This window comes from Teleopsis dalmanni, chromosome 2, assembly GCF_002237135.1.
Source record: "Teleopsis dalmanni isolate 2A chromosome 2, ASM223713v2, whole genome shotgun sequence".
In the NCBI taxonomy this organism is placed as follows: Eukaryota; Metazoa; Arthropoda; class Insecta; order Diptera; family Diopsidae; genus Teleopsis; species Teleopsis dalmanni.
The window spans coordinates 28,282,735-28,308,305 of record NC_051847.1 but is presented as its reverse complement, the minus strand read 5'-3'; the positions used below and the strand labels follow the sequence as shown (position 1 = coordinate 28,308,305).

General features: G+C 30.5%; 3 protein-coding genes across 3 annotated transcripts; all 3 read right to left on the bottom strand.

Annotated features, from left to right (window-relative positions):
- Window positions 1-2: 2 nt before the first annotated feature.
- Window positions 3-10,278, bottom strand: LOC119683531 (sodium-dependent dopamine transporter). Its single transcript, XM_038097238.1, has 9 exons — window positions 10,104-10,278; window positions 2,582-2,716; window positions 2,344-2,498; window positions 2,115-2,278; window positions 1,649-2,026; window positions 1,314-1,551; window positions 978-1,206; window positions 584-852; window positions 3-515 (listed from the first exon to the last, which is right to left on the bottom strand). Exons 1-9 carry the CDS (start codon window positions 10,276-10,278, stop codon window positions 402-404), a joined length of 1,857 nt encoding a protein of 618 aa, XP_037953166.1. The 3' UTR covers window positions 3-401.
- A 2,558-nt stretch (window positions 10,279-12,836) lies between these two features.
- LOC119683239 (probable cytochrome P450 6a23) lies at window positions 12,837-14,253 on the bottom strand. Its single transcript, XM_038096877.1, has 2 exons — window positions 13,381-14,253; window positions 12,837-13,307 (listed from the first exon to the last, which is right to left on the bottom strand). The coding sequence occupies exons 1-2, from the start codon at window positions 14,225-14,227 to the stop codon at window positions 12,892-12,894; spliced, it is 1,263 nt and encodes a 420-aa protein (XP_037952805.1). The 5' UTR covers window positions 14,228-14,253; the 3' UTR covers window positions 12,837-12,891.
- Window positions 14,254-23,401: 9,148 nt separating this feature from the next.
- LOC119674189 (cytochrome P450 6a2-like) lies at window positions 23,402-24,987 on the bottom strand. The gene is made up of 2 exons (XM_038085313.1): window positions 23,907-24,987; window positions 23,402-23,833 (listed from the first exon to the last, which is right to left on the bottom strand). Exons 1-2 carry the CDS (start codon window positions 24,985-24,987, stop codon window positions 23,418-23,420), a joined length of 1,497 nt encoding a protein of 498 aa, XP_037941241.1. The 3' UTR covers window positions 23,402-23,417.
- Window positions 24,988-25,571: the final 584 nt, after the last annotated feature.

The window sequence follows — 25,571 nt, the reverse complement described above, 5'->3', positions numbered from 1 at the left end:
ATGCTAAATAGACTGTCAAAACATTCATAACATTAAGAAAGCAACTTTTCTATTTTATTTAACTTTTTAACAAATGTCAACTACTTTTGCACTTTATATTATCTACACAGCATTTTGATTTGATTTTAAATACAATTCTAAACTATTTACTTATTTTATAATATTGTGTGTGTCGCTATATTCGGCTTTAACGAAACCTAAGTACGTTGTATATGAAATTTGCCTTCGTATGTGTACAAAATTAACTTTAACTTTAACTCTTAAATTTTATATAATAAACTTACACACTAAATCCCTAAATGCAGATGCTAACATTTCGATTGAATCAAGCAAAAGTTACATTGTTGTTGGTAAATAACAGTTTACACATAATAGATTTGAAATCGAGCATAAGGTCGATCTCAAACCTCAGCGCCTTCTTTAGCATCGGTGAGTCTAACTTGCGTAGCTTCTGCTGTAATGCCATTGATGGAAACCTGTTGATCGCGCCATGGTGTAGTAAGTATACGCAGCCGCTGTAAAGTGCATAATACATAATTATTATATTAAAAGTTAAATACAAATACAAATGTTATAAATTTACCTGTTTGAGACTGCCTGGTGTAGTTATCAATTTGTATATTGCAACCGTTGGTATCATTATCATGGATGATCCTGCTATACACCAACCTAAACCATTTGCCCAACCTGGGTAAGTATAATCCTTATAACTGAGTGGTTCATACCCAATCAGTCCATAAACAGTAATAAAGAGAAGAAAAAGTGGTGCCACAAAGCGCCAACAGACACGCCAATATGTTCCGGGTGCAAAACCTATCATATCGCGTATGTCCTCACAAAAACGATCTGTGCCTATAAAGAATTATATAAAAAGTTCATAAATTTAATTAGGTATATAGTAACAATATTTGCTCATTCTTCATGCATAAATTATTTTTCAAATTTGAATATTAAAGTTGATATATTTCTATACTTACCATAAATCCATGAAACTGCAATAGCTTCGAAAAAGACAGCTATGAGTATTGAGAAACCTGCCGCATATCGATCCAGCAAATGGAAAAAGTAAAAGCCACCTTGCGTGCAACTAGCCAAACCTACTACAAAATAAAGTGAAAATAAACCAGCAACGAAAATTTCACGATTTCGACCAATTTTTGGAAATTCATCACTCAACGCTGTTATTATAGCCTCAGAGCCACCAAACTAGTAAAAATATTTAATATTATTTCAAATTAATTTAATATAGTAAATACTTTTTTTAATAAAATATACGTATCAATTGAAATTATTGCATAAATTGGTTAACTTACCGAACTATCCAAACCCAGCGTTAGCAACATCATAAAGAATATTAAAGCCCAAAATGTGCTACCAGGCATTGTTGCTATAGCAGCTGGATAGACAACAAATACCAAACCTGGACCTTCTGTAGCCACATCTTCAATATTCTGTCCAGATGTATGTGCCATATAACCAAGTACAGAAAATATAACAAAACCAGCTACGAAACTAGTTGCCGAATTAATACAACTCGTTAGTAGGGCATCTCTGTAAAGCGTACCGGAAATGCAATGAAGTATTAAATATTAAATAATTTTAGTTAAAAAAAAATAATACCCAAAAATATTTATAGTATTCTACTTACTTGTATACATTGTTGTGGTATTTATTATAAGAAGCGTATGCCAATAAGACACCAAAACCTGGACCCAAAGAAAAAAATACTTGTGTTGCCGCATCGACCCATACTTCAGCTTTATATATGGCATCGAAGTTCGGATTCAGATAGTATTGTATACCCATTGCTGAACCGGGCAGTGTTATACCACGTATAAGCAAAATAAGTAGCACAACATATGGAAAAAGCGCTGTGAACCAGACAACCTTACCCGACGTACTTATACCTTTCCAGAGTGAAAAATAACATATTAAATAAACTGCTAATAAACATAGAGCCATATCCCATTTAATGGAACCCAAATCGTGTAGACCTTCACTTCTATTCAACTCCAATATATAACGACTGTAAATAAATTATAAATTGATTATATATATATATATATGTACATAAATAAATTTATTGTATAATATTTTTTGTTTTGACAACATACTTGAAGTACTCGGAAGCGGCGGATTGAAATCGTTCTATTGGCAATGGTGCCTCAGCAGTCGTTGTTACATTTAAGAAAGTTTCGTTGCTAAAAAGTAGAGTTTGATTACTAAATAAATCTGAAAAATTACCCATTAAGCCTTTGCCATCTTTTTGTATTTCAAACTGCAAAATATATGTTTATAATATAATTATTTATATATATGTATGAGTTAATTCATATAATTTACCGGTTTACAGTTTTCTGTATTCCATATATTGTTGCATGATGTCCATGGTAGATCACTGGTAAAAGATGCAAATAAAAATCGTAAGCACCAAGCTATAATGACATTATAATAAAAGTCCACATAAAAGGCAATAAGCACCACAGCATATCCAATCCCTGTTATGGTAAATAAATAATATATATAAAATGTAATATGAGTATTTTACGTATATATATTACAAAGACAATGGTGTTATTACCTTTAAATAATGGCACGAGACGTCCCCAGCAAGTTATTGCTCCTTTACGATTATGCTGACCTAAAGCTAATTCCATATAAAAAAGAGGAATGCCTCCAACTAACAACATAACACAATACGGTACTAGAAAAGCGCCTAAAAAAACAATGGAAAATTTATTTAATTAAAAATATACATATATAATTTTATATGTTAATATGGGCACAATAGACCCAACGCACAGTGTAACAAAACAGAAATTAACCGATCAAAATTCGATATTTTCGGAACCAGTAAAGATATTAAAATTAAATTTTCCTAAAATATAGTTTTTGAGATGTTCTTTCTTTTAAATCTTTTAGGCCAATCGGTCTATCAGAACCCCTCAAAATTTTGGGTGAAAAATCGGGCATTCTGCGATCTCCCCAGTTTCCTCAAAAATTATTTTTTTTTAAGTTCCTTTCAATATCTCTACTGTTTCTCTGCTTACCGACACTGTGCGTCGGTCGCAGTGCCACATCTCTTAACAATAATAATAATAATATAATGTATATATTAAAATTAATATATAAAATGTAGTGAAATAATTTTAATATAATAGCAATTACTTTTAAGGTGACTTCTAGATTATGAATACTTTAATTTTTTGTTTATTTTTATTATTTATTTTATTTTCAAATATTCCTCATCAAAATAATCCAGTACAAACAAAAGATCGATATTATTTTTTAAACACTTTATTGCATTAAAGCATAGTCAATTAATCTTTCATTTAGAACATATTACGAATACCTTAATAACAATGAGTTTCGTCTTCTATGCTGAAATAGCCTGAACTAATATAAAAGTGAAATACAGAACCAATGAATCATAACAAAACCAACACAGCAGACACCATGTTGATGGACTGCAAAGATACACAACTTTACAAAATTATTTCAATATCCCTTACAAATATACATAATATAGAATGAAGGCTATGTATGTAATACTTGTTATCATCATCACTGACAAGTACATGCTACGATACTCAGGTATGCCATCCCAAGTGCAACAATTTTCAAGTGTCTACCGGCACTGCTATACCATGAAAGGCATTGAAAATGTGGAAGGTGGTAAAATGTTAAAAGTACTACTGAGATACTTCGTGGAATCACAGCATAAATGTTATGATTTGATTATGTCTAATAGTGAAAGAATACAAAAGTATTTTACTCCTCCTTTAATTTTATATAAAAGTGGAAATATGGGTAATGAATGTTCATGACGTCATATTTAAGAAATATAGCAATATATAATGTAATATAGTGAAGGTTTTTTGTTTACTTTGTTTAATTTTAATGTTATTTAAATTTTTTTTTTCTTTAATAATAGTGTTTATTTAATGCTATTGCAGCTATTATTATATTTATTACTATTACACTGTATTGGTACACGTAAGCTCAAGTATGAATGCGAGTAAATATCAAGTTTGCATACCGTTACTGCTTTCTAGTTACTCTTTTCATTGCTTTTGTGATATACACAATGATATGTATATATCCATGTGTTTCATAGGAATGACTATCGTTAATCAAATATCTAATGTTGTAAAACATGTAAACCAAGCTAAACAGAAACCACTGCTAACGTATACTCGTATTAATTAATACAGATTAAATCTGTCAATCTATCGAATTTCTTCAATCGACTTACTATCATTAAATAAAAAACGGATTCCAAAATCTTCTGTAATGAATTCTTAATACTGAAAAATATATTCAAAAACTACCAGGTTTGCCAGTAACGAATACTATTACTACATTAAAGAATCTGAATCAATTATTTGACAATCTTCTATCGATTTAACTTTTAGTTAAGAAGTATTAACAATATTGCTGTTATGCTAGCCACCCACTTATGAATCAAGCAGATTATTTCGAAACCTTACTAAGGCCTAAAAAGCACTTAAAAGAAAGGTCCGAAAGCTGACCCCAGACCCATTAGATAGTAATTGCCTAGCTTATGCATTCTACGTTGCGTACCCGCTTATGAGCAATAAAGCATATGTGAAATAATTTTTTTTTGTCATTTAATATTTGAATTTGTTTCCTAAAATATAGAGACCAGTCAATTACACACTATAAGATCAAATACTATACGAGACATTTAAATTAGGTCGCAAGAATTTTTTTTCCAAACAACAAAAAATTGTCCGAGAATCATTGAATTCTCTCATCTTATATATAATAGTTTTGTACATAACGATATTAACTGTAGTATACCCAAATCTTTCAGACGTTTTGAATGTATTTTCAATGTGACTAATAGTATGTTTTCACTGCTTACTTAGTAAGTGTAATAGCACATTTACACTGGCTTATTTACGCGATGTTGCTCATTATAGCCACTAATGTGGATGATTTACAACACAAAGAACTTTCATACCGTAATGACCTCATTATCAATAAATAAAATCATTAAAGGAGAAAAATGTCGAATGAAACCTTTAAAAATAAATTTCCAACAAATGAAATTAACAAAATTTGAAATATGTGTCATATGTATTATATATTATGTATATATATATATATATATGTATATGTTGTTTAAACATAAATAATAAATTATAGTTTTTATTTTATATTTAATTTGACAAATTAGCCTGCTTTGAAATTAACATATTATAAATGATTTAATACATCAATTGTTTATTTTATTTTTTTTGTGTGATATATTATTTAGAAATTTATGTAGACAAACAGAATTTTTCTTAAAACTCTCAAAAAACTTTCAGGCATAAAAAAACTCTTTCACATGCAATATTTAACTTGTGTCAATGGAAACGATATAATCTTAAAGTTACTTAAGTAATGTACTAAGTAAGCAGTGAAAACATGGTATAAGAGCACAAAGAATAGAAATGTTAGACTGGGTCTTTTCATGTTTGTATTAAACTGTTGCTATATATTTTAAATATATTATATCAGTACCCTAAAGATAATAATAGTCGATTATTAATTAGCGTAATATTTGTTTCAAAAATAAAAATAATAAATCAAATGCAAAACATTACCTTTGTCTTAATTTTTATTAATTCCTAACTGAAGTATATATATTTTTAAATTCAATGTAATTTGTGTCTAATGGACTACCACTAAAAGTTTTTTTATGTTTGCAATAATAGAACTTAATAGGTCAGCCTCTTCTTTTCAGTATTATTAGTCCAAATTATTATGGACTATGTTAATAATTCCCAATTATACAGAATTATCGAACTACTTCTGTTGTATTATAAATCAAGGGTTTCATATACATATATTTTTCTTTTTAAATTAATTGTTTTATTAGATATTTTAACCTTTTTAAAAAGTTCCATAAAAATTTTTCAATTGCCTTTTAAATCATAAAATCAGAACTTTATTTCTTTGACATTTTATGCTTCTCACAAAAAAGGAAAGGAGGCGAAACCTCTCTATTTCCTGTTCAATTACTGGTACACTTATGTACTTTATACCTTTGTCATGATGCCATTTTATTCATCATTTGTTAAAGGCCAAAATTATGGTACAAATAAATCTAATTTTAAAACAAAATAAATTTTCCATGCATAACAGGCGAGGCAGCATATTGACTTTGTTCTTTGTAATTTTTTACATTTTTCTCCATGTTTTTCACAGCAAAATGAAGTGCTTGGAGTGACAATAGACTCAAGCTCCTATGCCATCAAACATCAACACCATTCGCATCAATGGGGTTGGTTGGTTAGTTGGTTTGTTAGTTCAGTGGTTTGTGTGACGGCAGCTATGTTGCATAGAAGTTTAGAGTACGAGTGACGGTATTAGATTCTTAAAGTGGCGGATACAATAATATAATGACGTCACATAATCAAATTTCCTCTTAAAACAATATTTTGCATACACAGGCTCTGTATTTTGTTTGTGCTCGTATAGTCAGTACCAGTGCGTACGACAGCTGAACTTAAAAGTGACATGTTATAGGGACGATGATGTTAATATTATTATTAAATAGAAATGTTCTATTTATATCAAAGTGATATAGATATAAAACATTTTAAAGATGATTGCGTGTTTAGCATAATTACACAATAATTTAATAACTATTGATTTATACACTTTATGAGATTTAAGTTACTCTAAATATCGTATTTCTGAAATATGTTGTAAAATATAGATATGTTTGAATAAATATCAAGTTTTAATAAATATTTAATACCAATTATTCAAAAAAGTATTTAAAAACCCTTGCATTTTACAAATTAATTAAAAAAATTAAATGCATGATTAAGTGCATACTATGACAATAGGATATACCAAGATTATATGAACTTATCTAAAAAACACTTAGAATCATCACAGTAATCTTAACAGGTCACTGTAAACTAAAACACCACCTCACGAGACTGCGTATATATACAGACGCAAACTCTAGATTCAGCGAAGAGAATGAAGAGGCAGTCAAACACGAGCTATTAGAATATCCTGTGGTAATACACACACGGAATAGACTCCTGGGAATGTATATCTTTTGCGAGAGGCAATAAAACTATGTAAAGGTAGTTCTATACTACTTTTTATCTTAGAAACTTAGATTCTTACTATAACCCCAGAAGGAGGCTCAATAAGCTCCTCTTTATAATATATTCTCCTTTTATTATATTCTATCCATAATTTATTTAAAGAACGATTACCAATTTTGCAGTTTTAAAAGTAATGGGTTAATAAAATATATTTGTGTTTAGATTTCGATTTAATTATTATTTCAACACTTTGTTTGGACTTTGCAGTAGTTCTCAAATACAATATCATTCAAATGTTTTTCACGAGATATCTGATTATATTGAATTCTTTTATAATATTTTGACCGAAAAAGTTATTACACACGAAAACCAAAACAGGACATGTTGTATAACTTATGATACTGTTTAATTCAAAACACATTTCTTTCACATCCCTATTATATATCTCACGACAAAAACAATTAATCTAGTAATCATGTTACTATAACGACCAAAGTTAAGGGTTTATACCGACTTTTTGTGGACTCATAAGGATTTCGGCAATTGTGAATTTTCACTACTTCAAATACGACAAAATTGTTTGTTGACATATCCACCAAACTGGAAATGAATCTCAACACTAAAGGAAACTTTATGCAAACTTCGTTTTTAACTGACCAAATAATTTCTTCCAGCAAAAAGTTTTGTGTAGACGGAGTTTCTAAAAGAAAAATCGCAGAAGCTGCTAAAACTCCTTGATCATACCGTTCTCGGCTCTTGAAAAGTATTTCGAAGACTTGAAAAAATGTCGGTATATATGTAACGTAACCAATGGTGATTATTTTGAAAGGGATAAGAAAAATATTAATGAACGAAAAATGAATTAAGTCTGTTTTTCAAAAATTATGGGTTAAAACAAAAATTATGGGTTATATGAGATTACAAAAATAACAACAACCAAAGTGTTTTATTACACTTTTATTAAAATAAAAGTGTTTTATTAAAAATTAAAAATTATTAAAAATAAAACGCCAATTATATTTTCTTTCCAAAACTAATAGTTATTCTTAACTTTCATATCTTTAACACAAAAAATAAATAATTATTTCTGCGTTTTAAAATAGAAAGCAGAGTATATGAGTTATTTGTGCGCGAAAAGTAAAAGGCACATAATAATAATTATTTTTGAAAAATATAATATAAAGCAAAATGAATTATTTTGTAGAGTTTTATTTCAAAATGGGAATGGTAAATATGGTATGGTATGGAAAGTTAAAGTTATTAATTAATTTCTACTTTTTTATTAATAACTGTTACGGCTCCCGATTTGCAGTTGTATATAATTTCTGTCTAATTGAAGTAAAATATTTTTTAATTGAAGTTTATATAATAAATAATTTTTTATGAAAATTTTATATGGTGTGGATGTTGCAGTTAGCGGAATATTATAAAACTTTTTAAACTTTAGTGATATAGTACAAGTATTTACTCTACTAAATATTATTTTTCTACCTATTATAGTTTTTAAGATATTCAAAAAAATTGAAATGTTGATCAAGTTCGGAGGGATTCCGCTAGGCTCATAAGGAAACTATGATTTTAATATCTATAATAGTTACAAAAAACACCAAATTTTTGTTAGGCGACGCTATGCGTTGGAGATTTTACGTTTTTTGTTAATAAAAAATGCTTTCACAATAATATTATTAATATTAATAACATATAAATAATATAAAACTGATTTCCTACAAAATGTAGCAACAAAAAAATTATGCAACAGGTTTTAAGTCGGCGAGTAATCAAACAAAAAAGGCATTAAATACTTGTAGATTATACAAAGAGTGATGAATGAATAAGAAAATGGTATAAAGTATGAAATACAATCATCCTTAAGACGATATTATGTGGCAATAATCCTGAAAAAATGTTGCCTTTACTTAAAGTCAACAATTTTGCCGCCATTAACATTGGTAATGCGAAAGGAAGAAGTGACTTGGGCAGCGATAAATTACGATAAGTTGCCATGGACTTTTAAGCTTAACAATGTCTTAGCCGCTGTGATTTTGATTGTGTGCAATGAGCTGTAAAAATTGAAAATATTAAAAAATTATATACATAAGAACACACAGCAGCACACGCCCCACACACCCCACACAGTAATATTAAATCCAATAATACCTTGAAAAATTGTTGAAATAAAATGAAATATGACAAATTTCTTTTCATCATCGTCGGTTTGTGCGGCGAACGAGCACAAAACGTGTGCAATACTCGAGGCACATTTAGCCAATTGTCATAAGAAATATTTACGGAGTTTTATCCTTTTTATACTTTGCACTTAACCTTATTGAAAGAATTCACAAGAAGTCACAAGAAGTCACAACAATGAAATATGCGAAGCATACTTTTTTCTACTATCCTTCTCCTAGTTCTGCTAGGATATGATTGCCTTCCGCCAGTGGTTATGCTGAATGCGATTATAACTGTCAGATTTAGTTGTCATATAAAAGCACTTAACTTTGAAATTGTTTTGAATGATAGGGCGAGTGTGAGTATTCCAGAATTGAATGCATAGCAGCATTCATATGTTCATACATAAATTAACAATAAAATAAAAGTACATTCAGTTATTCAGTCATTCATTCATTTATTCATTTATTGAGTTAAGTACGCGGTAATTTTCTCAAGGAAGTACGCTTCAGCATAGCAACTGCACAATACTAATCGCAGCACTTCAAGCAAAGGCAGATTGTTAAATCCTTCATCAAATGGACAAAAAAACTGAAGTTAAGCATAAAATGTATTCAGCGGTGAGGTTCATTCGCATTGTTGAATTCGGAAGAGCACAACTTTTTGAAATTGTTGCTGAGCATTCATGGTGAATGAACCATGCGACAGGAATACAAATCCATAGTAAATTAGACGCACTTAACACACTTAATGAAGCCACTTCGTTTCTATAATTTATCATTCCAAAATAATTATCACACACATGAAAGTGAAATGATTTTAATTCGTGTAACACTTATATATATAAGTACTTACCACCGCCATTTTTGTAACACAAATAGGGAAATCTCCAGACGTTTGCTAAATCTACGGCGAATCCAATAACCGATAATAAAAAATCGACTTTGCCGCTCCATGTTTCGCGCTGATCTGTACTATCAGTATCGTCTCGTGGTGTTGGTGTCTTAGCAATTTGAGCGGTTGGTGACATCGCCAAGGCGATGTCGTTTTCTTCGTCGACGCCGCACTCTAATTCTGGAATGAAACATGAATGATTCATTAGAGTAAATCAATTATAAAACAGAAAAAGAATAAATCAATTAGAACAGTTATATATATTTTCATATATAGTTTAATTTTTTTTTCTTATTTTCAATAAAAAAAGATTCCAATTTATTCAAACTCTTATAGTGATCATCAGTTGTAGTATCATTCGTTTGCAAATAAGAATTTTGAGTGAGTCTTTTACTCCATTCTTGAAGGGCTGATAACAATTTCATCCTCCGAACCTTCATCATCACTTTCCGTTGAGCTTCAAATCGCTCTTCGAATAAGAAGAGCTATAATGCTCAATAATATCGTCATTAAAGGAATGTCGTCCTGTTCGTCCCATGTAGAAAATTGGCCAAATCCAGCTTTTTTAAAGCATTGCGCTAACGATTGAGTACCGTCAATCGGTGCCGTCAATCGGTAGCGCCAGGGACTGGCAATTGCACAAATAAGCAACATAAAAATGAAAAAATTTAAACATTTCCAAAACCCTGTGGCACTCTTTTTAGTTAGAGTTATAGAAAAATCGAGTTATAGAAGTTCGAGTTATTGAAGTTTGACTGTACATATATATACATAAATATATTTATATAAATATTATTTAAATAAATAGTCTCAAGACTCAATTTAAGGTTATATTAGGTTTAAAATCTACACAGTTAATATACTTGTTCATTCTTTTATCGAGTAAATCTTTTACAAATATAATTGTCGCATTTATATGCATTTTATTGTTGCGCAAATTTAACTTCCCTCGCAGGATCAATAATGATCTTAATAGTGACCTTAGAATCAGCTTTACTTACTTTTATACGATTAATAATAACCACTACTATCATTCTTGTTGAATGAAGTACTTTAGAACGTTGTTCAGTGAACTAGCGAAAACCTTCATGGTTCTCGGCATGGTTCATGGTTCTTCATGGAAAACTTCTTCATGGAAAACCTTCCTCGATCTTCAACTTAATAATTCACCTAATTACTTCGTTAACAAACTTATATAATTTAGAGCTATATTCACTTCTGGATATGACAAAGTCACCTATGTCAAATATACCGTTAAGAACTTTAAATTTAGGCATGTCAGAAATGGGGTCTTCAGACACAACGGGATTAGCAACAAGAGTATATGTAGTTTTAGTTTTAGTCAGCTTATCCGCTTTACTGTTTGCTTTTATGTACCTCATCTAATTTTCAATTAACTACTACCAGATGGGAAATTAGTACGGAATTATATATTAATTAAATAAAAATATAATACAAATTATTCTGATATATTTAATGTCTGCATTAATAAATATTAAAAGAACTCTTTGGTTTTGACTAAACAACTCGGTTTTTTATTCCACTGTTAAAAAAAATGTTTGGAATCTTGTTTTTAAATTATTAAAGACAAATAAATTATATTATACTGATACTTCTTTCAAATAGTAATTTATATTTACTATATGTAATTTGCACTAAAAGAGAAGATACAATTAGCAAATACTGAATGAGATTAATCAAGATGTAGAAGACCTCGACCTAAAAAGTTGTGGAAAAAAATCTTAAGAATTTAATGAATGAATCGAATACTGTACCAAGAAGAGATCCACAATGGTTTCTTCCACAATCAAAGTGATTATCGACTAAGAAAGAGAAAATGTTCTAAAACATAAAATCGATAAAATACAACCTATACACCTATAAATAATATAAAATAATGACATATTTTAATATAAAGCGAAAATCACTTACATCCCTTAACTTAATTTGAAACACGACCGAGGCATAAAAATCGCCACCTTCTTTTTTTAATTTTATTATTCTTTCAACAAAATGGAAACGTGCACTTAAAAAAAAATTATTAAAAAACACATAAGTATATATGATCATAAAGTTATTACTATTTTCCTTTCTTTATACAATATTTCCAACGATATTGGAGCAATTCTCTCTGTTTCATGCAACATGTACAAATTGTTCAGTCATTCTTAGACCGGGTCGCACTCGAATATGCACCAAGAGTTTTATTTCATTTTTAAGCAACATATTCCATTGATTCTGCTTTGGATTATTATTAAAGCAATTCATTCTTAGAATAATGTCATATATATATTACGCCGTTTTGTTCTCGAAACCTCTATTTAGTTTTCACAGAATTGTTCATTGCGCATTCCTACTGACCGATATGCTTTTAGCTTTTGTCGATAACACAATTAATTCGATTTCTGAATTACCACACAAGTGTTTCGACCATTGATAAGGAATACGGATATTCGATATTTCCAAGTATTATAACAGCTTTATGCTAAGCCAAAAATTTATCTAATTAAGTAATAAAAATTTTATTGTTCTAAATCACTATTTTTTAATTGAAGTATGTATTCCATTTAGTCACTTTAAATAATTTTTAAATTCTTCATTATACAAAACAATCAACAATTAATTACATTTAAAAATTATTAAAATATTTATTACTTGATGAAGTATTAAAATTATTTTCAAACATTTTTCCATTTAATCTACTTTACCTACTGTAATTTGGCCCAACGAATTTTATTCAAATCATCTTTCATAATTTCTCTACTTTCAAATAAACTCCCTTTTCAGGACCTCTAAGCAATTTGTACATATTAAACTTCATTGGTATCTGGGTCTTCTGCGAGGGAGAAAATCGAAAATTTTTAATTAATGAAGATAATCCAATCAAGACCTGAAATTCAGCAAATCTGGAACCAATGCATGCTCGAGGTCCTCTGCTAAAATCCAACCATGCCATTGGATGACGATTTTCGACTTCTGTCTTCGTAAATCGTTCTGGATCAAATTGATCAGGATTTGGATATATATCTGGATCATAGTGTATGGCATCCATTGGTATAATTACAGTAGTTCCTTTTTCAATAACATAATTTGTATTAGAAACAATATAGTCTTCTGCGGTTTTGCGGGAAAGAAACGGACCTACTGAATACATACGCATAGTTTCTAATAGCAAACGGAAGAAAGATATTTTGTTAGAATATTTTGATCATTGTATTCGTTATTCTTAACAACTTACCATGCATAACTTGAAGTAAATATTTCATTTCCTTTACTGCTTCATAGGTTGATTTTCCATCATGCTGAGCAATGATTTCATTTATTTCTCTTCTGGCCTTATCCTGTATGTCTTGATTTAAGGCCAATTCATATAAGCAAAAACTAAGTACACTAGAACTTGTTTCATAACCTGCTGCAAAGAATAAAAATGCTTGTGCAGTTATCTCATCCATTGTCAAATTATCTACAGTATTAGGTTTTCTTAACTCCATGAGAATGTTAAGAAAATCTTTTCGTTGTTCACCAGTTCGATCTCGAAATTCCACAGTTTCACGAACAACACGTAAAAAAAATTGAGAAACTTCTTCAACTACAGCTTTCAATCCGAGTTTTCGCGACAATTTAGGAAATAGAAGCATAAATGACATAACAGGCATACTATGTCTATAACTGCAACCTTTTTTGGTGATTTCTGTTAATTTACTTTCAGGATTCTTCAAACTGTTACAATTTAAACCAAATGCAACACTTCCAGTAACATCAGTTGTATACCGTAACATAAGATCATCACAATGAACCCCATCATCCATATTCGTTGAACTTAACGTTTCTTCCAAAACATTAACTAACTGATTTGCAATGTCGACTACTGAAGTAAGCATGAATTTAATTTTTCCAGATGTAAAAGCAGGAGTTAATTTCGCTCGCATTGTTTTCCACCGTACACCATCCAAATTTAATAAGTGTGCGGAAACTGGATCATCTTTTTCATTGCAGTAATATCCGTGATCAGTAAAATTTCCAAAATCCTTAACTAATATATCTTGAATTAAATCAAGATCTAATAACATCACCATTTTTCGCATATGTATATAAATAAAATCCAACGAATCTTCCGCTTCCTTTATATTTCATATAATATTCACGAATAATTTGATATAATGTTTTAGACCGCATGAACTCCTTGACATTGCCGTAAAATAGTTCTGGTTTATCATGCAATATACCACGTTTACTAAAATAGGAGTTGTTTCTCTTCAATGCCAAGTATATGAGCAGGAAACTTCCGAAAATAAAGTATACAAGGATTCTTATTAACTCCATGTGGACTCCACTGTTAAACGAAGACTGCGTATTAAATGCAAATTTGCAATTCGATCAATTTATATTGTTCCGTGTTGTAATTTTTTGTCAAGGAAAATAACTTCTCAATTTCTTTTGTTAGACAACTATATAATTAAGATATTATCTTATTTATATGATTCACTTAAAGTTAATTTACTTTAAATGTATAATGACTATAAAATTAAAATAAAATTGTATGTATTGATCGAACCATCTGTATAATTTTCTCAGAATGTCGAATATACATAGTTAAGACTTTAGCGTTTTTGTAGAGAACACATATTTTTTACAATAATTAAAGTTATATATGTTTTAATTTATTTTGTATATTAAATTATATGTAGTAATCATATTTGTTTTTATGCTAACATTGCTGCAAGGGACTGACCAAAGAAAAGTGCAACGGCATTGCCTTATCAATGATATTAAATATTAAATTATAATTATTCATGTCAATTTTTTTTGCATCCAACTAAACGCACTTCTGATAATCGTTTATTAATTAAGAGTAACGGATAGTATTTATTTATTTATGTACTAACTGACCTGGCGAACGTTGTTTCCCCTTGCAATTAATTTTCCTGGTTCTGTTGAGTTATAATATTTGTTGTTATTCAACTTAACCTTTAGCATTTTAATGCGAAAATTATTTTGAACTGATTTTTTCTTTTGAACTGCAGAAAGTCCACATGTATTACTTATGTTACAAATATTTTCATGTTACTTCCAATCCTTATAAGCACTACATTTTAAATGAAAAAAGGTTTTTTTAATATTATATTAGCAGTTTTATTATGAGCTATTATGTTATCTTAAAGCTAAATCATGAACAATATTTTTTGTTAAGTCATTTTGACCGTATATATATAGATCAGAAGGTTTTCCAACACGGGATCATGCAACATATAGTTGCCCATGCGAAAAACATGGATTTTCCAAATTCAGTCCACATACTTTTAATATTTGACTTTGAGATTTATTAAATGTCATTGCAAATGCTAAACGAATTGGAAATTGCAATCGTTTGAATTGAATTGGAACATCGGTTGGTATAATTGGCATGTGTGGAAGCAATATATTTTCTCCCCTGAATTTTCCACTTAATATTGTTGATTCAATTAAGTTCCCCATAATTCTTTTAATTACTAATCTTGTTCCATTACATAATTTTGGTAGGTTTAGATTGCGTAATAAAATGATTGGTGAACCAACTTTTAAAAGTAAATTGTGTGGTGGTAGTCCTGGCAAATCAAGCGAATTTAAGAACTCAGTGGGATAATTCACAATCTCGTTTTCATCTACTACTGTGTCGATGGATTTTAATGAAATTAAATTACCAGGTAGCATAGCCTGAATTTTGGAATCGATTTCATCGACATATAAGTTCTTGGCAGCCAGAATCGCTTTACATTGAAGCCATTAATGGTTCTGATAATTTTAATAGATGCGAGGAAATACGCCTTCTTTCGAATTAACAATTTTACAAAAATTTTCTGGCAATTTAATAAAGTGTGTATTTTCATGAGGACTTACGTTTCCATTACCAATATCCAGCAATTGTTTGGCAAACAGTTCTGCAGCTAAATCTCTCTGTAGTCGAACACGCATGTTTTCGGTAAGTCGCAATATATGGACACTTCGTCACAAAATAGATGATTTGAGGCAAGCATTGATTTCATCAGCATAGGTTGAACGTGGAATAACTGGCAATGTTTGTCTAAAATCACCTGTCAATAAAATTAAAGCGCCTCCAAAAAGTCTATCGTTGGCATTTAAATCTTTAAGTTTTCGATTTAATGCTTCCAATGAATACTTATATGCCATTGTGCATTCATCCCAAACAATGATGTGACATTTTTGAAGTACTTTAGCCATATTGGAATGTTTTTTTTATATTGCATACTGCATTTTCACATGAATGTATGTTTAGTGGCAACTTTAGTGCCGAAATGGCTGTTCTACCACCATCTAACAATGTCGCAGCGATTCCAGATGATGCAAGTGCTAAAGCGATATTACCTTGCATCCTAACCTTTGCAAGAATGACTGATATTAAGAAAGTTTTTCCAGTTCCACCTGGTGCATCCAAGAAAAAAAAGCCGCCTTCTTTTGCGGCAATTGCGTTCGAAACCCGATCATAAATGAGCTTTTGTTGGTGCGTTCGCTTCTTTGTTCGCTTCTTATAACAAATTCAACCAAATCTTCAGAGCTATACTGAAGTTCGCGCTGCATATCATTGTTAAATAGATCGGTTACCAAACGATTTGGCGAATACAATCTTAATAATTTAAGTGGTTGATTTGATATATGTAAACATGAGTCTTCGATCATTGATTAACGATCAAAGCTTCGTTATAAATTTCACGATTGAATTGAACATTTGAGTCATGATTTGTTGTTCTATGTCTATGTAGTATATCTTCACTCATTGTGCATTTATATTTTTCCCACAATTCTTTGGGATTATTTGGAAAACATGTTGTCAACAATATGGCGAATAATTGACGAATTTGATGTGGAAAAAAACTTCATACTGCATCCCGGAGCGTGATGTCCCAATGATTATCGCTTTCCAGCAATTGCAATTTTCTATATGCATCATGATATGTATTGTATAGCTGACCATTGATAGTTCTCAAATACTCATACGATGTTAGACCGCGTACATTTATGAAAAGCAGTCTTAAAAAAAACGCTCTCGTTGTTTTGGATGAACAGTATATAAACGACCCAGTGTGTTTGCTGAAAATCATCCTGGATAACCATTGACTGTAACACCTCGTTTACGTGGCTGCCACTTTTTTAAAGTTTTGTTTCATGTGAAATATGTTGGAACTTCCGAGTTCTTGCGTATTGCCCAAAAATATTGTGTTGTTTATTCCAAGCAAAGAACTCGGTTAACGTAGTTTTTGGTGCTGTTAATGCCCTTTCTATTGCATTTTGTTCGTTGAAATAAACACGTTGACCATTTTCAAGATGTATACTTAAATGTATTACAGCTGAATCTCGTTCGTGTATTTGAAAACCAAAAATTCGGCATATGGCTTCGTTACTGCTGATAAATCTGCCCACTTGGTAGCTTGTTATTCCATCATTTTCGTTTTTATTTTGAACTGCAAATACTCCCATATCACTACCTTTATAAACATATTTGCAAATGTATTTTATTGATTTTACGGAGCTACAAAATTCTACATTGATGTGCGCTTTATATATCTTTTTAAGATATATATTTTAATTTTTGTTTAAACTCCCGTGCGGTAATATCGGGACGATGAATCGGCGTTTGTCCAGGTAATAACAATTCTTTTATTTCATCCCATTGCGGATTACATGTATATGTTATATATAAATCTGGTCGACCATATGCACGCACGTACGTCATTGTGGGCTGCCAGTATATGAAGATGGAAGTATGAACACATTACCAAGGTTCAAATTCCCATCTATATTATTATTAACAGCATCGCGTAGATGTATTATTATTATTATTATATTATTATTTATTGATTCAAAAAAAATTCATACAGCACTTACAAGAATTATAGAATTTTATTTAAAATCTAAATTGACAATAACATATCTGTTGTGTGTTAGATTGGCATACAAAAAAAGGTGCATAATATTAACATTATTATTTATATAAATTCTTCAATAATTAATTTTCTGTAACTGAAAACACTTTTCATAAAATTATACAGTTTATAAATATTGCTACCGTTTAATAAGATTTTCACTTCTTCTTCAGACAGAAGTGCTTTATCAAAAAAACTACGCCTATGTTCTCTGAAAATTGGACATACACCAATAATATGACATATATTTTCTATTTCATGACGACTACATATAGAACAATCACGATCAGATGTATTAAACTCTCTACCATTCAGATTAAAAAGACCGCCTCTACATTTAAAAATTTATCATAAAATAAGAAACTTATATACTGACTTAATTGACCACAGCAACTCATTACCGGACTTTGGCGTCACGCAGCATTCCTGAACACGCGACTCTGCAGCCTAACTTCTATTTCGAACAGCAAGCGTAGTTACTGCTTAATGCCCCGAAGACACCGTCTACCTCTATGCTTTCTTCCTCTAACTTCCGCTTCATTCACTAGTTTTCGGTAGAGCATCTTCATCAATTCTCACGACATGTCCAGGTCACCGAAACCTGACCTATCGTCTCTGAACGATATCGATATCGTGATAAGGTTCATTCAAAACGTGGCTCAATCTGATATTGTAGTCGTTATTAAATCGCAGAGAATTAAATATCTTGCGAAAAATTTTCTCTTGAGAACTCCCAGTGCTTTTTCATCGTTCTGCAATAGTTTTTTCTTTTCGGCATCATACAAAAGCAGAGGTAAGATGGGTGACCTATAGAGCATAAGTTTAGTCAGTCGAGAGAGAACTTTACAGGTGCCCATAGTAGCACATATTAACAATAGTAATTCATCATCTGATCTCCAGAGTCACATCATTGGATCGATATCTAGGCGCTTTTACGATGGATAAAGTGCTCAACAGATTCAAAAAGTTCTTCGCAATTCACTAGCACGACACACATGTCTACTAGTAGCTAACATATACTTCGGTTTATCCTCATTGTCCGCTAAGTCATTTTATGCAGATTTCTTTTCGATAGTAGCAAAGCAGCAGCAACACTACACTTGCAACAAATGACTGGATACATTTGTATAATAACACTAGTTTACAGCCAAAAATTTCCAAAGACGAGACTTATATTTCCTATACGGAAATTTTCCGTAGAACTCGAAAATCACAACGATTGTACTGTTTTCGAGTTATTTGCAAAAAACCGTTATCTTCACTTTTCTCTAAACATCACCCTACATATGGCCCCGTAACTTTATTTTTGAAGTTACCATAGTAGTGCGTGATATATCAAATTAAAGGTGAAACTTGAAACAGAATTTATTTTTTTAAAATTTAAAGTGCAAATCTTAACAGTATTATATAAAATTGTATAAATTTTATTTAAAAATTAAAAATTAATATTATTAAATATTAATATATTGCATTTTATATAAAAGTTTGACGTCGAACGTGAAACTGCAGTATTAAAAGTAAATTTATATATTAAAACGAGGTATATGTGTAGTTTGAGCAAACTTCTTATAGTGTGTAGGATTTATTTCTCTTATAATTGTCCAACAATAATCTCCCAACATGCTTACATACGTCACAATATCCTTGATATCTTTTTCCATTGCAGAGATATCCTGATGAAACCTTTCACCTTGTTCATCATCTTCTGCACTAAAATTTGAAGGAAAAAGTCCACATGAGACTGCAAGAAATGCATTTTTGGAGACATATTTGCCTCAAGAACTTTGTAGATCTTAATTAAAGTTGAAAAAATTTCTCTACAAAGTGAATTTGTTTCGTTACTCAAGAAGCCGATAACCACTTGCTTAAAGGAAGTCCATGCTTTCAACTTTTCTTTATTTAGCACATTATTAAATTTTTCATCCTTCATAAGTTTTCTGATTTGTGGTCCAACAAAGATTCCTTCTTTAATTTTGGCAAAAGAAATGCCGGGAAAAAAATGTGTAAAATATTCGGAAGCAGGGATTTCGTTTTTTTACAAAGCCTTTACAAAATTTTTCATTAGGCCAAGTTTTATATGCAAAGGTGGCAAAACTTTCTGACACGGTTTAAGAAGAGTTTTATTAGCGATATTTTGAATTCCTATTGTGATATCTTCACTTTTTGGACAAGATGAACGTAAAAAATGATCCTTAGTTGCTCTGCTGACCCATGAACACAGAAACCAACAATATGTCGTAAAACCACGTTGCAGACCAGTCATTAATTAATCTTCAAAAACAAAAATACAGAAAGAGTACATATAAGTACATTTTTTATATCAGATTTCTACATTTTTGTTATCTTTGATTGTACTTTAGTCAAAAAATCAACCTTTAAATCGGCGCATAGCTTCCAATTGAATTCGTTATATTGAATTAACATTAAAACTTTTGCGACTTCATTATAGGTTTCCTTTACCCCAACGGCATGCGCTAATGGTATAGTGGGAAGTTCATTGCCGTTGAGCAACAGCAGCTTTTAAACTAAATTTTAAACTATCTATAAAAGACGTCTATCGCTAGGATTACACCTTATTTGCAATTTCTTGAAAAGACCTTTAATATCACTGCAATAAACAGTTTGATGGAATTTTTTGAGAAAACATGAATAAACATTGCTTCTGTTGCGATATTCAGTTACTCTTGTGGATTCACTTAAGCAGTTCCACTGTTGAAAACGTGAAGACGTGTCTTCAACAGTGGAACTGCTGAAGGCATAGGCTCACTATGTGCTTTTGATAAATGTTAGTCTCTAGTTAAATCGTTTAATTCAATTTGTGATATAAAATGATTTGCGGTTTCACTCGTAGAACTCTCACATGAATCTTTATTTTTATACTCACTATTGTTGTCTTCTATATTTGGTGGAGTTGGTGAGTAGTCGCATTGGTTCGTGAAACTGGATACTTCAGAAATCTTATTTTCTTTGGTGACATCATACATTTAAGATTTAGGATGCAGAAATAATACTGAGAATGGTTTACAACCTCTTTCCATAATATTGGTACATAAAAGTTCAAATATTGTTTTCTTCCAATATACCATCTTTTAAGTGTAATCCTGCAAGTTAGACACACTGCATTAGAAGTCCACGGTTTATCCTGCTTAGCCATAGCAAATCCCAAGAACAATCGTATGGTATCATGTGATACCATATGTAAAATTAGCAGTTTAATAAACTAACATTCGACGTCAAACTTTTATATAAAATGCAATATATTAATATTTAATAATATTAATTTTTAATTTTTAAATAAAATTTGTACAATTTTATATAATATTGTTTAGATTTGCACTTTAAATTTGAAAAAATAAATTCGAAAAAATGATTTTTCTGATTTGTTAATAAAAACCACTATTTTGAGCAGATTTGGAAAATGGCGAATAACTTCTGAAATTTTTATTCGACTTTTATGTTAAGTCACTCGAAATGTTTGTACTAAAACAGTCTTTAACATCAATCAAAAAAAGAATTTTTTTTAAATATATTTGTGGGAGTCCCATCACTTTGAAAATCGAAAAAGTTAAAAAAAGCGTAAAAAAAAACATTTTTAATCTGTGCATTTTCAGCTATAGCAGCAAAACTAAATAAGCTACATTTATAGTATGTTATGTAGCTTAAAATGTTTGTACAAGTTTCACCTTTAATTTGATATATCACGCACTACTATGGTAACTTCAAAAATAAAGTTACGGGGCCATATGTAGGGTGATGTTTAGAGAAAAGTCAAAATAACGGTTTTTGCAAATAACTCGAAAACGGTATACCGGAAAAAAAATCGTTATGATTTTCGAGTTCTACGGAAAATTTCCCTATAGGAAATATAAGTCTCGTCTTTGGAAAACAAAACTTTTAATTATTTGTAAACTACTGTAATTTGCCATTACAATGATCACCTACTTTGCGCATTTCCATGACAAAATTGAACTGATCACATAGTAGGGAATTATAATATCAGAAGTCTCACGTGATACTTATGTATGTGGTATAAAACAAGTTGAAGAGACTTGATAACTTCTCTTCCTCTTGACAGAGCTACGTGTACTTTTATACAGTACAGATGGCCAGTCGTTCGCAATAGACTGAGTTTAAACTCTATTGCTAACCATAAAACTGAGCTCAAATTCATACTTATTTGCAGACATCTGCAGTAGATATTACAGTTTGCTCTTCTAGAACATTCATGTCTTCACTATCATATTTCATGGATGGCGATGACGCCATCCATTTACATTTATTACATTGAAGGCTACCTTACATTTATTGAAGGCTACCACCATTTAAATAGAAACAAGCTCCCAGCAGAAGGTTTGAACCTCCCAGATGAATATTCGTTAATTATGATTCTTAATTCAATTGCAGGGGACGTCAACACTCGATTGCCATATCAGAGATTGCTCTACGTGCATCCCTGATGACTGATTCGTCATAATGAAAATGTAATGTCTAACATTAAACAATATACCGTTATTGCTTAAGTTCTTGAAAGTTCTGGACGCCATATCAAGAAACGACAGACTGTTTTGTGGCGCTTTGATATTCCTTCTAGGCGAATTCAGACAAACATTACGAGTTGTGCCCCAGTTAAAATATGCAGTCAAAATAAGTGTATGTTTAAAATCAACTTTAAAATGATACAGAGTGTAGAAATTTAAATTGACCATAAATAAGAGAGTGCAAATTTTAAATGACTTTCTTGCAGGACTCAATTTTAAATTCAATTACTCTAAATTGGCAAGGGAGTAATGCATATCAACTCTTCTAGGTAGGCACTGAAATATTCAAATAATTTTTGATATCACACTCAATCCAAAAAACAGAAAAAGATCATTCAGAAGATCATTGATTATATTTGTTACCAAATGTGCTGATGTTGATACAATTAATAAATAAATTCATGATATGCTGAAAAGTAAAATTGTTCAATGCGCATTCTTACTGTCCGATATGCTTTTAGCTTTTGTCGACAACACAATTAATTCGATTTCTGAATTACCACACAAGCGTTTGGATATTCGATATTTCCAAGAATTATAACAGCTTTATGCTAAGCCAAAAATTTATCTAATTAAGTAATAAAAATTTTATTGTTCTATTCACTATTTTTTAATTGAAGTATGTATTCCATTTAGTCACTTTAAATAATTTGTAAATTCTTCATTATACAAAGCAATCAACAATTAATTACATTTAAATATTATTAAAATATTTATTACTTGAAGTATTAAAATTATTTTCAAACACTTTTCCATTCCCAATTTAATCTACTTTATCTATTGTAATTTGGGCCAACGAATTTTATTCAAATCATCTTTCATAATTTCTCTACTTTCAAATAAACTCCCTTTTCAGGACCTCGACACATTTTGTACATATTAAACTTCATTGGTATCTGGGTCTTGTGTGAAGGTGAAAATCGAAAATTTTTAAGCAAGGAAGATAATCCAATCAACACCTGAAATTCTGCATATCTAGAACCAATACATGCTCGACCTCCTCTGCTAAACCCCAACCATGCCATTGGATGACGATTTTCGACTTCTGTCTTCGTAAATCGTTCTGGATCAAATTGTTCAGGATTTGGATATATATCTGGATCATGGTGTATGGCATCCATTGGTATAATTACAGTAGTTCCTTTTTCAATAACATGATTTGTATTAGAAACAATATAGTCTTCTGCGGTTTTGCGGACAAGAAACGGCACTATTGAATACATACGCATAGTTTCTTATAGCAAACGGAAGAAAGATATTTTGTTAGAATATTTTGATCATTGTATTCGTTATTCTTATCAACTTACCATGCATAACTTGAAGTAGATATTTCATTTCATTTACTGCTTCATAAGTTAGCTTTCCATCATGCCGAGCAATGGTTTCAGTTATTTCTCTTCTGGCCTTATCCTGTATGTCTTGATTTAATGCCAATTCATATAAGCAAAAACTAAGTGCACTAGCACTTGTTTCATAACCTGCTGCAAAGAATGCAAATGCTTGTGCAGTTATCTCATCGATTGTCAAATTATCTACAGTATTTGGTTTTCTTAACTCCATGAGAATGTTAAGAAAATCTTTTCGTTGTTCACTAGTTCGATCTCGAAATTCCACAGTTTCACGAACAACTCGTAAAAAAAATTGAGAAACTTCTTCATTAATATATTTAAATTTTAGCTTTCGAAACAAATTTGGAAATAAAGTCATTAATGCCACAATAGGCCAACTATGTCTATAATAGCAAAGCTTTTTGGTGATTGCTATAAATTCACAATTCGGGTTTCTTAAACTATTACATTTTAAACCGAATACACCACTTCCAGTAACATCAGTTGTATACCGTACCATAAGATCATCACAATGAACCCCATCATCCATATTCGTTGAACTTAACGTTTCTTCCAAAACATTAACTAACTGATTTGCAATGTCGACTACTGAAGTAAGCATGAATTTAATTTTTCCAGATGTGAAAGCTGGAGTTAATTTCGCTCGCATTGTTTTCCACCGTATACCATCCAAATTTACCAAGTGTGCAGAAATTGGATCATCTTTTTCGTTGTAGTAATGTCCGTGATCAGTAAAATTTCCAAAATCCTTAACTAATATATCTTGAATTAAATCAAGATCTAATAACATCATCGCTTTTCGCATATATAAATATATTCCAACGAATCTTCCACTTCCTTTATATTTCATATAATATTCGCGAATAATTTGATATAATGTTTTGGATCGCGTAAACTCCTTGAGATTGCCATAAAACAGTTCTGGTTTATCATGCAATATGCCACGTTTACTAAAATAGGAGTTGTTTCTCTTCAATGCCAAGTATATGAGCAGGAAACTTCCGAAAATAAAGTATACAAGGATTCTTATTAACTCCATGTTGACAGTACTATTTCACGCAGATTGCGGGATTGACTGCAAATCAGCAATCCAATAGACTTATATTGTTTCGTATTTTCTTGGTTTTTAAAGAAAAATTACTTGTCGATAATTAAACAAGTTTTTTATGTTGTGCAATTATGTGATTAAGTTCTTATAATAATTGTTAGACTCAAAGTACATATAATTTGAATGTATAATAATATGATAATAATAAAATTTACATATGATTACAAGTGTTTGACGGGTCTGTTGAAAGTAGGTGTAGGTTCCTCTGTTGAATGTTGAATTCTTGTAATTTAACAGATATCATTTTTATATAACCTACAGCGGTCAAAAATACTACTCGTTTTTTTTGTTGTTTAGATTTTTATCAGCTATAAGGTACGATCAATGACACGCATTTATTTAAAGATATATTATATTCTGTTCTTTATTCAAGAACTTTATCTGTGCTTCGTCAACACATTGATATATAAATACCTGATTCTTTAAAATGCATACATTTGGTGCTCAACCATCGTAATTAACAATAAAAATAAAATCAACAACTTAAAAATAGAAAAATTAAAAATCATAAATTA

Coding starts and splice junctions, on each gene's coding strand:
- LOC119683531 (XM_038097238.1), bottom strand. CDS start 10,278: ATGTCACCAACCGCTCAAATTGCTAAGACACCAACACCACGAGACGAT. Junction 2,279..2,343: donor ATACAGAAAACTGTAAACCG/GTAAATTATATG, acceptor TATATTTTGCAG/TTTGAAATACAAAAAGATGG. Junction 1,207..1,313: donor CGCTGGGTTTGGATAGTTCG/GTAAGTTAACCA, acceptor TATTTTTACTAG/TTTGGTGGCTCTGAGGCTAT.
- LOC119683239 (XM_038096877.1), bottom strand. CDS start 14,227: ATGCGAAAAATGGTGATGTTATTAGATCTTGATTTAATTCAAGATATA. Junction 13,308..13,380: donor TTTACTTCAAGTTATGCATG/GTAAGTTGTTAA, acceptor GTTTGCTATTAG/AAACTATGCGTATGTATTCA.
- LOC119674189 (XM_038085313.1), bottom strand. CDS start 24,987: ATGGAGTTAATAAGAATCCTTGTATACTTTATTTTCGGAAGTTTCCTG. Junction 23,834..23,906: donor TCTACTTCAAGTTATGCATG/GTAAGTTGATAA, acceptor GTTTGCTATAAG/AAACTATGCGTATGTATTCA.